Raw genomic sequence first — 13,095 nt, 5'->3', positions numbered from 1 at the left:
TAAAAAATAATAGTATATATATATATATATGGTCTTTACTCAGCATTGAATTACTTTTGTTTTCTCTTCTCTTTTGATACTTTTAATTTTCGTCAATCTCATCAACCAGTCCGTGTTTGCTTTTCAATTCAGCAATTTTTTGAATTTCATTTGAATCTTGTTCAGCACTAACTGTATTATTATGTACTACTTCCATAGCATTTTCGTGCAAACTTTCACCGTTGCCGTTATCATTACCGTTACCATTACCGTTTCCATTATTTATCTCGTAATTAAATGAATGTTCACTACCGCCACTCTCATAATTATTCGACTCGTCAGCAATGGGACTTTCTTGCACTGAATTAGATACAGGAGTAGGAGGCGTGGGCGTGGGCGTGGGCGTGGGCGTAACGTTGAGATGTCGATTATATAATATTTCATTTCTCCTTTTTAATCGTTCATCTCTAGTCATACCTGTAGAGGATCCGCCAAGTATATCAACGTCTCTCTGTTTGAGTTTCTGTCTCCTTTCCAAACGTGCTTGTGCGGCAAGTTTCAACTCCTCTTGTTCGATTGCACGTTGACGAGCTTCTTCCTCTGTACGTTGACGTTGTTTGGCTTCTAATCTCGAAGATCTTTTACGCACAGCAAGAAGGCTAGCAAGTTGAGCTTCCTTCTTTTTATTTGACAAATATCTTCTCTTTTTCAACTCTGAATCAAACATCGATTCAATGGTCGAGGTACGAGTGAGCTTGCTATAAAGTGTTTTGAGATTACGCTGTCGTTTGAGTTGATGAATATAATTGTTAAATTCATAGATATTTTTGTACTGGATTTCGAATGTGACTTTGTCGCTTATATCAAATGACGATGGTTTATAATAGTCTTGTGGGTGTTCTGGAGAAAGTTTGCGTTTTTTCGGTATCACGAGAGGATTGAATGTAATTGTTCGTTTATACAATCTCGTGTCATCACAAAGTAGATAATACTCTTCTCTTGTTGACTCCCGAACCTGTTGTGTGAATACGGGGTCAATTCTTGATAGCTCAGGTCCGGAAGATTGTTTGCTTAGCCAATCGCGGAATTTTGGGCTTTTAGCAATGTAGGAGATTAAAATATACAAAATTTCAAATTTATCCTTGATTAACAAATAATCAAACCTGGGTAATTCTGAATCGTTTGTGACAACCTCAATTTCCTTTTTTTCTTTTTCTTCTTTTTCTTCTTCTTCTTCTTCTTCTTCGTTGTCGTCGTCATCAATTTCTATCCCACCAAGTGGCGTATTTACACCAAACCATAATCTAAAAATGGCTTCAAAATTATTAACCAGCGACATCTTACTGTTTTGTATATTTGAGATCAAAGCCACTTTCAACCGATTTATAAATAAAACATGCCCTTGTTTCATGGCTTCATTACCGTGGTGATTCTCTTCTTGTGGGAAATAGTTCAATAGCTCCATCTCGAAAATATCAACATCGAATGCCTCAGATTGTAATTTCAAAAAGCCCCGATAATTGTAAAGCCAATTAACAACGAAAATGTAAGGATATGTGGATCTCAATGCATCAAGCGTTTTAGCATAGTCTTTATCCGCTTGCTGGTTGGGGAGAATCGTTGGTGTTTGTTTCGCTAGTGCTTGAATTTGATCATTTGTGCCAATTGTAAGATCTTCAAATGAGTATAATTCTGCAGTATCAAGTGGTGCTCCTCCATTAGCTTTGGTGACCATCTCCAGCAAGATAAAATTAACTCTTTCCTCTATTCTTTTATTTCCCGTGGAATCAACAAAAAAGCAACAAGAGTTGAATAAAGAAAGCTTTATATTCACAAACCCGTACCCTTCTTTAATAGTCGGGGGTTTGTTTTTTTTCACTTCCTGTTTGTTATTAAAAGAAAAAAGAAAAAAGAAAAAAGAAAAAAAGAACTCAACTGTCAAAACTTAAAAGATGGATGATCTATATAGAATCCTTTTGGTTTAATTCATCACATCATCTTATTTCGTATTGATTTGGAAAGGGCGTTTACACTATATGCTTGGGTGAATTAAATATATAAATATAAATAAATGCAGCTTTTTGTTCAATTAATTGGCAGCATGAAGGTGGGAGATTATTCATTTTTATCCATTGAGTAATTTTTTCAATTGGTCATTTAAACCAATAATTAGTTGCATTTCATTGCTTATTCTGATTAGAGCATTGTGTTTGGACAAGTTTGGTAACCCTTCTTTATTAACTCTTGCTCTTTTAGATTTTCTCTCAGCTTCATTACATTCAGGTAACATGTTGAATGCTTCAAGGTCAATGATTTGTTCTAGACACCTTTGGTATGCTAGTTTACACAATTGGCGCCTTTTTTGTTCCGAATAAGAATGATTCAATCGTTTCTGTTCAAGGGATAAAAGCGGTTTATTTGAGGATCTCCGTTTCTTCTTTTGTGGCTCTTCTATAGTTGTGATTGATGACGAGCTCGAGGAAGAATTCAACAAACAACAAGAAGAAGAAGAGGATCGAGTCTTCACCAATGTTGGGTTTTCATCGTCGCTTTCGTCGTCTTCTTGCTCTTCGTCACTTTGCCTTTTCTTGCTTTCGTCACCTGATGTAGGTGGAGTTACAAGCTGACTTTTGGGCTTGGTTTGTAGGCATGGTTGGGTATTTAGCGTTTCTGGAGCAAATGCTTCAGTCAACTCTCGTTTTAGAGATTGATTGTTTATGTGGTATTCAATCATTGGCGGAGAAGGAAGTGCTTGCATGTGAATCGTCGTCATATGTTTGTCATTAGATTGTTGCTGCGTCGGAAGGTAATGGTTTTGCAACTGCAGTATCTGATGCTGTTGCTGTTGCTCGTGGGTATCATGATATGTAGAACTATGCAGTGGATGTTGTTGTTGTTGTTGCCGCTGCTGCTGGTGTTGCTGCTGAAATGAAGGGTGCTGTTGATGTTGCTGTATGAGGGTATGAGTCGATGAAGTTACATCGGGCGAGTTTTTGCTTCTTAAATATGATGGCACTTTCATAGTATGCATTTCAAAGTTGAAATCTAAATCTAAATCCTTGTGAAATCCATTGGGAGATGTTATATGAGGATTGTAAAACTGTAATGGATCACCTGTCCCGCTGGGGTTTGCCAAATTATCCAAAAATCTCTCCAATGCATCAGACTCTGTATTTGTGAAAAACTGATCAAACTCATCTACACCTTCTTCTACAATATCCTCCTCTTGTTGTTGCTGCTGCTGTTGTTGTTGTTGATTATAGTTTATACTGCCATTTAGTATTTGTTGTCTAGAGTGTGCAAATGTGTCATCTTGGTAGTGGTTTTCATGATGAAGGTGCAGCTCTTGGGCGTATTGCTGGGCATACTGTTGTTGTTGTTGTTGTTGTTGTTGTTGTGATTGGTCTTGAGGAGGTAGATTAGTAGTATACTGTTGATTCAACATCTGTACTTTTGATAGCTCCTCCAACGTTCCCAAGGCTTTCTTTTGTTGTAAATTGCTGTACATTGAAAATGCTTGTTCGAAGTCCATATCTGAGGAAAAGATATCAAGCAAGTTATCAAACTCATTCTGTAGCGGTGAGGAAGAAGAACCCATGGTTGTTGTGGATATAGCTTAACTGTACAGATTAAGTGGCTTGATTTTTTTTTTTGCCTGCTTGTATATGTATATACAATTTGTCCTCAAACCCGTGCTGTGGTGTTGATGAACCAATCGTGCAATGATATCTCAGTGTGGGGGGGGGGGGGGACGATAGGTGCTGCCTGAATGGTGATGGCTGCCAGTTGGATATTGATGGGTGCACTAGAACTTTATTCAAAGGCGTGTGTGTACAGATTACAGTAAATAGTGCTACAGTAGATAGTGCTACAGTAGATGAAGATGTGTTGTGTGTATGGTGAGTGTGGGTAATGGTAGGTATACTTAATAATTAACTATTGGTTGTAATTTCCTTAAAACGATATTACTAGTGATATATATATTCTACTAACAACAAAGCTGCAGACACTTTTGTAGCTAATTAGGGTTAACTATATAAAGATAGATTAAATAAAGTAAAGTAATAAGAACAAAGTATTGTATAATAATGCATATTTACTCCATAAATTGAATCAATGTCTTTTATTGAGTAACTTTATTCAAAGAGCAACACCCGTTTAAGGCAACAGCCACTATAGGTCAGGTTAGGTTGGCAAAGTAGTTGTAAAATTTCACTTGAGGCAGGGACTGCCTACAATCTTCTCAATCACTGCAATTTTTTGTGGTTAAAGAAGTTAGATGCAGGTTAACTCCTCTATCTCCAAAGATGTATTTTATACACCAATAATTAGTCTCAACGATTTCCTAAAAAAGTAATAAAGGTAGTGCTAATACATATAATATATTGGAGAAAATAGTGGTAATACATATAATACATTGGAGAAAAATAGTATATTACATATTTTTAAGTGCATAAAAGCCGAAACAGTAACTTAGCCCCACTCTACTATGTTTCCCATTTAGTTACCAACAATGCTTGAAAGTCGTCAATTGAAAAAGTGGGGAAGATTGAGGGCAAATGAAACAAAGAGCTAATTTTTATTTGGTCAACGTGTCAAATCTAATAAGGAGTAAGTAGCAAGAACCTATTTGTATTCACTTGATCTCTCTCTAACCACCGTTTCTACCTATTAAAATAAAAATTTTTAATTAGGTCATGGAGATCACTTAATCAGGAGATATTTAGTGTATATGTCAATATCTTCTCACCCTGAATGAACTTCAGAACTAAAATTTTTTTTTTCAAGTTTAAAAAGATTAGTGAAACGAAACGAAACGAAACAAAACAAAACTCTCGTTATATCTGTTAACACCTTGAAATGTAACGCGCTCCTTGCCCCCTCCCCCCCTTCCCCCTCTTGTAAAGAGACCTTATTATTAAGGTGCAATTTTTCCAAAAACAGCTTTTTTTTCTTATTTCATAAAAAAAATATCGAATTACATCTAGACATCTATGTGTAGTAATGTATAAATCAGGGAAACTCGGTATCAGTAACAATGTATAAATGAGGGAAACTCACTCGGTATCGGTAACGATGTATATTCCATTAACGGAGAAGAAAAACGTATTCACAACGGTCAGTCGTTGCTGTTTGGTTTGACAATGCTCACACAAAATCTTACCCACACACAGACTATAAATTATTTAGGTCACGTGAGGGATTTCCTTTTTTTTAAAAAAAAAGGAGAGAGAGAGGCATTAAACCCGTGTATTAACAAAACAAGTACGAAAAAGATAGCCTGTTAATAATCAATAATCGTCATTACTTTACTTCAATAGCTGTCATTCCTTCCCTGTCATTCCTTCCCCGTATCTTCCTCTTAGCACTGGTTAGACTTTAAAGAAATGAGGTTATAAAAGCTGCCTTAACTCCTGCTAATTACATCAAATTTTACCCGTTTTTGTTTTCCCCTCCCCCCCCCTTAAGAAAACAATAATATTCAACAACAATAAAACCCAAAAGGAATTGCAATTTTTTTTTGCAACTTGTTAGGTACATTCTTTTCTACTTGTAAGGTACATTTTTTTCTACTTGTAAGGTACATTTTTTTGTTAGCGAGATTTTATTATTAATATAAAACTCAATATGTCTTTTGCTCTACCAAGTGACATTATTAAAAAGACTTATAAACACCATTTATCAAGAAAATATGAGTAATAATACTAAAGTTGCTATTGGTCCAAAAACAGTTGTTTTGTTCATATCTGTTGTTTACTTATTCAACTCTATTTTTCACATCAAAACTGCCCTACTCTAGATAACTCTGATTGTCAACCACGGTAACCATGTGAGTACCAGTAGCTTAAATAGGCAGCTGGCTCTAGTTTGAGGTAATAAGAAAGGGGCGCCGTGTCGATACAAAGGTGTTGCTCGATAGTGGAGTAACTAGCTACAAAGTGTTGCTCGATAGTGGAGTAACTACCTACAAAGTGTTGCTCGATAGTGGAGTAACTACCTACAAAGTGCTACTCGAATATTACAGAAATCTTGTTTTGGTAACCGAGTGGGAATCAGCTCTTCACGTGACTTTCGTGTAATTTCACCCATCTGGTCTCTGTTTTTTTTTTCTCCCTCTTCTAACCGTTTGAGTTAAGCAATAGGAGTGTACTTGACTCTCAATTATATACACATATACATGTATGTATGTCTTTTTCATCAAAATTGTCCGAGGTTCTTCTTCCTAAAAATGGAAACTTTAAATTTGCACATATCCAATCAAGGCCAATCTATGTCAAATCGCCAATACATTTGAGAAAATCAGTAGTCAAACCAGATACAGTAAAGATTCGACATTTTTTCACTTTGATTCTAGATGATTTGATTCTTGTAGGAATTGAAATTTTTGTGTACATACAAATATACGAGGACCATGTTGTTCGGTTTATCTTTGTTTCGAAATGTGACACAACAGGATTAGTTAAATTGGAGTTTAGAGTTGGTACTGTTGTTGAAATTTTTCTTCAAAGTGTTGTTGAATTTGATATTTCTCGGTATATGATCCGATGTAAGAAAAAGGAAAAATTTGAGAAGGGATCGATTGCGTCAACTGGGGCAGTCACCTTGATTAGAAAACTACAGGAAAAGTTAGCTGACAAAAACTATTATAAGAAATTACGGTACTATAACAACAACAACCGAAAATCAACTTTAGAAAACAAAAAAAATCTTAGATTGATTCCAACTACTCAAAATTTGAGACTTTGTTTGTTCACCAGGTCTGCACAAGAGTATTTATTTCCTGACTCGTTGAAAAATAAATACAAACATTTGATCAATGGACAAGCATTGCTCAAATGGTGGATACCCATAATTGATCGAGTCACTAAATCGTGGCCAATACAAAGGCTAATAATTCCAGGTTCAGACAAACTAGCTACTAAACGATTCATTGCTGACTTGCCCAATTGGACACAAGGACATATTTTCCTGGAAGGTTTGGCAGTGTATAGTATTCCTTTATTCCCCGATGACCCCAAGGGACGATTTTTGGAACATTTAATAGTAGAAAATCGGTACAATCGTGTTAGGACTGCACAATTTTATCAAGAATTGGGATTCCGACAAGAGTTTCTTTCCAATAATTTAGTGCTGATGATTGGTTGCTCGGTTGATAATCATGTGGTGGCAGCATTGGACACAGAAAAAGCCCAAGATCCAAGCGTTGTAACTGTTTCAAGATACAAAAAGATAATTAGACTGTTGAAGGGAATTAGATTTAATATCAAATCGGAAGTTGAAAACGCTTCTACTGTGATTTTGCAAGAATTCTTGTGTGAAATTTAGTAGATAAGTAGCCTATTTTATCTTTTTTTTTTTTTTTTTTTTTTTTTTTTTTTTTTTTTTTTTTAATTTATTGGCTGCGAAAAGAGAATTATCTATACAAACATATCAATAATTCTTTTTTTTTTTTTCCAATACTTGCCAGACACATATATCCCTTTCTAAGCCTATTATCTTGAATTCTTGATCTCTTGATTTTCTTCCTATGCGCATTATAACTACAAAATGAACTATAAACTAGTCATATTCACTCTAACTGCACTGATTTTGGCATCAGCAATTACAGATGATTCGTCACAAAGTTTAGGGGCCAAATTGATATCTTCATTTTCACCTAAATTGTTTGATCTGTTTTTTCCCAAACATCCTGTAGTGGACTCCAATGTTAATGTCCAGTTTGTTTCTACATTACAGTCGAATAATAATCAGAACAATGGAGGATCTTTACCAACAACGGTGGTGATGCAGCCACCATTACAACAGGAAACGCCACCTTCTCCAATGCAGTATCCGCCAAGATTACCTTTCCCACAATGGCTTACTGATTTCACTGGGTTAAAAGAATGGCCAGGATTGGATCCACCGTATATCCCACTTGATTTTATCAATTTCAATAGGATAGTTGATCTACCACAACATCAACAAGCACAATGTTTCAGTCAAGTATTGAGATCGCCGCAAGCTTGTTCCTTTGACTGTTTCAACTGTGTTGAGTTTGATGATGTTTACACTTGTCCCCAACTATCTCAAACCTTTGATGATGGGCCCAGTCCTCATACTTTGAAGTTGCTAGACTCATTCGACAAAACAAATACCAAGACTACGCTATTTACTTTGGGGGTCAACATTATTCGATTTCCCGATGTCTACAAAGAAAGTATGAAACGTGGCCACATAATGGGGTCACATACGTGGTCACATAAGTTTCTCCCTCAATTAACAAATCAAGAAATTATAGCACAAATAGAATGGCTGATCTGGGCCATGAATGCAACGGGGAACCATTTACCCAAATGGTTTCGTCCACCATATGGCGGAATTGATAATAGGATAAGATCGATATTGAGACAATTTGGAATGCAGGCGACATTATGGGACTTTGACACTTTTGACTGGAAAATGTTGGATCATTCAAATAACCGTAAAGAGGCTGACATTTTTAAAGATGTAGAAAATTTCCAAAAATTAAAGCAAGGGAAAGGGTTAATTTTAGAGCATGATGCTATACAAAGAACAGTTGATGTTGGAATTGAGATTTTTGAAAAAATAGTGGGACCAAAACAATTGACTGTTCCTCAATGTGTTGGAGGTATTGATTATATAAAGTCTTTTAAATAAGCAAAGAAACGTTATCGAAATAAATAAGCAATAACATTATCGAAATAGGCAAGTGTCTAATTTCTTTTTGTCGTCTCTTTTTTTTTGATGTTTTTTTGCGACAATAGACTCTTTTGGATTTTTGTGTTATTCTGGTTATCTTATCTATGAAAAAATGGTAAACAATAGAGATATCATTATAATTAGTTGAAATAAAGCAATGACATAATTAAGTTGGATAAAGTGGAATCAGGATTATGCTGTTTCACTTGGGTATAAGGAACTGACCTCAGTCACAGAAAAAGTTTATGTTGGAGCTGTTTATATTGGACAATGACTTGGTGAAGAGGAGGAGGAGAGGAGGAGAAGAAGAGGAGGTGAAGAGGAGGAGGAGAGGAGGAGAAGAAGAGGAGGAGGAGAGGAGGAGAAGAAGGGAAGAGAAGGAGAAGAGAAGGAGGTGGAGGAGGTGGTGGAGGAGAGAGAGGTATTGCCATAATATTACAGTATCGTAATTATATAATCAGTAAAATAGAGTAAAGTATATTAAAGTAAATAAAGTAAAGTAGAAAAACTAACCACCAATTTCTTCAGCCTTATACTATATATACATATATATATATATAAAGATTATGGTTTAAGCACTTGCTGAGACTGGAGCAGAAGATTGTCCATTTTTCAACAAATCATCCTTTTTCTGATTCAATTCGTTCAATTTTGGTTCAATCTTCTCCTTTGTACTTGTAATCAAATCAACAGCAGTTTTTTGCTTCTTTGCAACATAACTTTCAGTTTGGTTTTTTAAAGGAGTTAAATAATCATCGTTTAATGTCTTGAAAGTTTTCAAACCTGTATTGTAACTTGCTTGTAAATTCTTGCCCAAAACATTCTGTTCAGGAGAAGTTGACGATAATTCTTTATTGTAAGTATCTACCAAGTTTTTTTGAATTTCGTTTGATTTGGAAAATGCGCTTTTTTTTAAATTTAGCAAAATTGACTTGAAGGTATAATAGATTTGAAACACGCCTTCTTCAGTTTGTTTTTCAATTGGAGTTAAATACTTGTTGTTGACTTCAATAATCTTCTTATTGACTGGTTTAATATAGTTTTTGGCCACTACATCAAGATTTGTAGATGGGATTTCAATAAAGTATTTATCAAATAAACTTAATAAAGAATTGGTTAAGGAATCGAAAAAAGTAGCAACATCGTAGATTGGTGAAATTGATAACAAGTGAACTTGGATGAATTGATACAAGGGCAAGATAAATTGTTGATAAATTGAATTTAATAAACCAAAGGATAAAGTCAAGTTTTGTAAATATTGAATTAAAGAGTACTGATGGATATGGTTTAATGACTTGGAGTCGAATTTCTTCTTGGTTGTAGGAATAGACTGTTTAACCTTGTTGGCTACCTTGTTGAGTTGTTCAGACATTGTGAAAAATAATTAACTATCCTTAAGAAATACGTAGGTTTTTTTTTTTTTTATAAAAGGGACCAAGGTAATTGTTAGTAGTTAGATAAAAAAACGTGTAGATTACGATGAGTATATTGTGAAAAAACCCTCTTTATATATGGAATTTTTTTTTTCCCTTTGTTTTCTATCTTGCAAATTAAAGCCTTTAAGGGGTGAGTGAAAAATATGAAATACTGGGTCTTAGAGTTGCGACAAGATCTGGACTCTAATGTGTCTGATTATGCTAGATGTGTCTTTAAGTATCTTTTGTCCTTTTTTTTCTTTTTTTTTAATTGTTGCTTTTCACCCAGGCGAATGTGAAGGGGGATGAAAAAGGTAAATAAAAAAATAAAAAATGAGGAAGGTTATAGACTAGCTATATATGAGCTGAAAAACTAGTAGATATTGTATGAAAATATCGACACTAAGTGAAAGACAAGTCAAGAGGAAGCCAAGTTGATAGGCAAATGGAATTCGAAAGAAATCCATAAAGGTATTTATACCAAACCAACTATACTCGAGAACTTGATACCACACACATAACAGTTTACAAATTCATAAAATTCATAGAGACACATCTCCTGTTTTTTGCTTGCATATGACAAAAATTAAGGCTGAGAAGTCAACGAATAGGTTAAAAAACCACAAACACACACACACACACACTTGTGTGAAAAATAACAACTGCAAATATGCTAAATAAGATTTTATTCTTTTGCACAAAAATAAAAGAGAGAGTGAGATGTGACACAGGTTTGGTTTTGGAAATTGGCTTATACCACACTAATTTATAATATAGTGGGTAAAAGGGTGCAAACCTTAAAATGTGTTGTTATGTACTTTGTATTTTGTATTGGCTACAATTGTAAAGTATAAAAACATAGTAACTTATTATAATAATAACTTAGTATCAACCATATTTTTTTTCAATCAAGGGACTGTCAACATTGAAAACAGGTACAACGAATATAACACGAGATTTGCAATAAATGTAGACTATCGATAACATAGTACAGAGCAAGGTACATAAATAGCATTGGTACATAAGTTACAATACATAAGATAGAGCACAGCAAAGATTTTTTTTTTTTTGGAATAGCACAAAACATGTCTCTGTCTGGGCATGTTTAAGTCTTTCTGTGTGTGTCTGCCTGTGCTTGCCCTATCATTAAGTCTGTCTGTTTGTCAATTACTGTCTGGTCTATAGAGTCACGTTAAGAAAAAAAACACCGAGAAAGAAAAATCAAATCTTTTTTTTTTTTGCAATTTGCATGTGATTTTTTTCTGTAATCGTTTAAAAAAGTAATAATTGATAAATTTTATCCCATTTAAATAATCAAAGTGGCTTTGACCTAGACAGCCTTTTACGAGAGATAAAGAGTGTCTATGCTGGCTACGTCATATGTGATGAACCCTCCTACACTGTCTAGCTCTTTGATAACTCTCCTACACTGTCTAGCTCTTTGATAACTCTCCTATACTGTCTAGCTCTTTGATAACACTCTTACACCGTCTAGCCTACACAGTCTAGCTCTTTAGTAACTCTCCTACACTGTCTAGGTCTCTGTTTTAGTAAATTTGCAATCAAACCTTGCAACAAGAAAGAGAAACCTTAAATTTTACGTTAGGAGGTAAAACTTTCGGTTCAAAACCGCTCAAAATTGATGATACCTATTGAGCGGATATATCCTAAATTTTGTTTCGGATAATTCCGCAATCATTCATATCAATGACTAGAAAAAGTGTAATTCCCATGGCTTTACAAACCATCATCTCTCTTCCCAATCTACATTACATCGATTGAACATACTACAATATACCTCTCATAGAGCTCCTTCTCTCATTTTTTTTTCATTTTTTTTTTCAAAAACTACCTCCCCTATCCCCTATCCCCTTATCTCCTATTTCCAAAATCTTTGCTCAATGTAATCCTGGCTAATTCTGTTCCACGACACTACATTGAAACTCCTATTCATTTTAAAAATATCGGAATAACCCTAGTGGAACATCGCAAGATCAGATTCGTAAAGTAACTCATCATCGGCTAAGGATCAGGTGAGTTATTAGTTTTTATGCCTACATCACATGCGGACTCAGATAAACTGAGGGAACATCCTTGAGAGATGTACTGGCTGCAAAAAAATACTCCCGCTTATACACAGAATATAGCAGAATAGCTTATTTTCGTTTTGTTTCATGGCACAAGTGACCTTATTCAAAAATAGTAGTTTCTTGATCAGTGAAAAAAAAAAAAAAAAAATTAAAATAAATGACTGAGAAGTAAGAATTCAACTTTTAATAACATACCACCTAATCAACTACCCACATATTTAAGCCCTTCACTCAACATCCTTAATTTTTACTTTTCGACTAATGCAAAAACTCTGTATCTGCAAAAAGCAATCAAAATTTCATTAAGTTCCACTTTCTTCATGTTGTTAGGGTAATTTAGTTGTTTTTTTTTTTTCTTTTTTTTTTCTTTTCGCAACCAAACGTTTTTATGATAAATTGGCCAAACAACACTTTTCAGTATTTTTGTTTTGTCCACAATCTGCGCTTCCCTGAAAATACTTACGCCATAGGGTTGCAATGTAGTGTCTCATGTACATCAACTGCCTTTAGTCCAGTCCTGAATGCGCGATTGCAAATTCGTGCCCTCCTTACCCCCCGCCCCCCCCCTTTTCCTTTTCAAGTTTAAAAATGTCCTTTTTTCTATTTCTTAGCCTAGGATAGACAACAAAATATTTGTCTGTCCGTTTCTGCCGTTGACTCCTTTGACAGAGTCTTTTCGGGTTTCTTTCAATAGCAATAAGCTTGAAGAGGCAAATTCGGTTAATTCTATCTTCCTCGGGACGTTTAATAACACCAAGAAATAAATCCTTGTTTATTTTCTAATTACATTTTTGTGTGGTAAATTTTGATGGATTTCTTATTGGGTGCAAATAACGCAAAAAAAAAAAGAAAACGACTTCACCCGGATTTGATTGATTTTCGTTGAGCAAGAACTTTTTCATTGAAAA

The 13,095-nt window shown here is 34.8% G+C and overlaps 5 protein-coding genes across 5 annotated transcripts; 2 read left to right on the top strand and 3 right to left on the bottom strand. All coding sequences in view use genetic code 12, as the record gives it.

The window, feature by feature from the left end:
• Positions 1-82: 82 nt before the first annotated feature.
• Positions 83-1,714, bottom strand: KGF56_002755 (uncharacterized protein; the record flags this gene model as incomplete). Its single annotated transcript, XM_049324018.1, has 1 exon — positions 83-1,714. One exon carries the CDS (start codon positions 1,712-1,714, stop codon positions 83-85), a length of 1,632 nt encoding a protein of 543 aa, XP_049180203.1.
• A 390-nt stretch (positions 1,715-2,104) lies between these two features.
• On the bottom strand, positions 2,105-3,577 carry INO2 (Ino2p; the record flags this gene model as incomplete). The annotated part of the gene is made up of 1 exon (XM_049324017.1): positions 2,105-3,577. The coding sequence occupies one exon, from the start codon at positions 3,575-3,577 to the stop codon at positions 2,105-2,107; it is 1,473 nt and encodes a 490-aa protein (XP_049180202.1).
• Positions 3,578-6,165: 2,588 nt separating this feature from the next.
• RTT109 (H3 histone acetyltransferase) lies at positions 6,166-7,305 on the top strand (the record flags this gene model as incomplete). The annotated part of the gene is made up of 1 exon (XM_049324015.1): positions 6,166-7,305. One exon carries the CDS (start codon positions 6,166-6,168, stop codon positions 7,303-7,305), a length of 1,140 nt encoding a protein of 379 aa, XP_049180201.1.
• Positions 7,306-7,527: 222 nt separating this feature from the next.
• CDA2 (chitin deacetylase) lies at positions 7,528-8,640 on the top strand (the record flags this gene model as incomplete). Its single annotated transcript, XM_049324014.1, has 1 exon — positions 7,528-8,640. The coding sequence occupies one exon, from the start codon at positions 7,528-7,530 to the stop codon at positions 8,638-8,640; it is 1,113 nt and encodes a 370-aa protein (XP_049180200.1).
• A 613-nt stretch (positions 8,641-9,253) lies between these two features.
• KGF56_002751 (uncharacterized protein) lies at positions 9,254-10,054 on the bottom strand (the record flags this gene model as incomplete). The annotated part of the gene is made up of 1 exon (XM_049324013.1): positions 9,254-10,054. The coding sequence occupies one exon, from the start codon at positions 10,052-10,054 to the stop codon at positions 9,254-9,256; it is 801 nt and encodes a 266-aa protein (XP_049180199.1).
• Positions 10,055-13,095: the final 3,041 nt, after the last annotated feature.

The sequence above is a fragment of the Candida oxycetoniae genome, assembly GCF_023343755.2.
Source record: "Candida oxycetoniae strain CBS 10844 chromosome Unknown scaffold26, whole genome shotgun sequence".
Taxonomy (NCBI): Eukaryota; Fungi; Ascomycota; class Pichiomycetes; order Serinales; family Debaryomycetaceae; genus Lodderomyces; species Lodderomyces oxycetoniae.
Note: the sequence above shows the minus strand (reverse complement) of the source record. Positions and strands in the feature narration are given on the sequence as shown.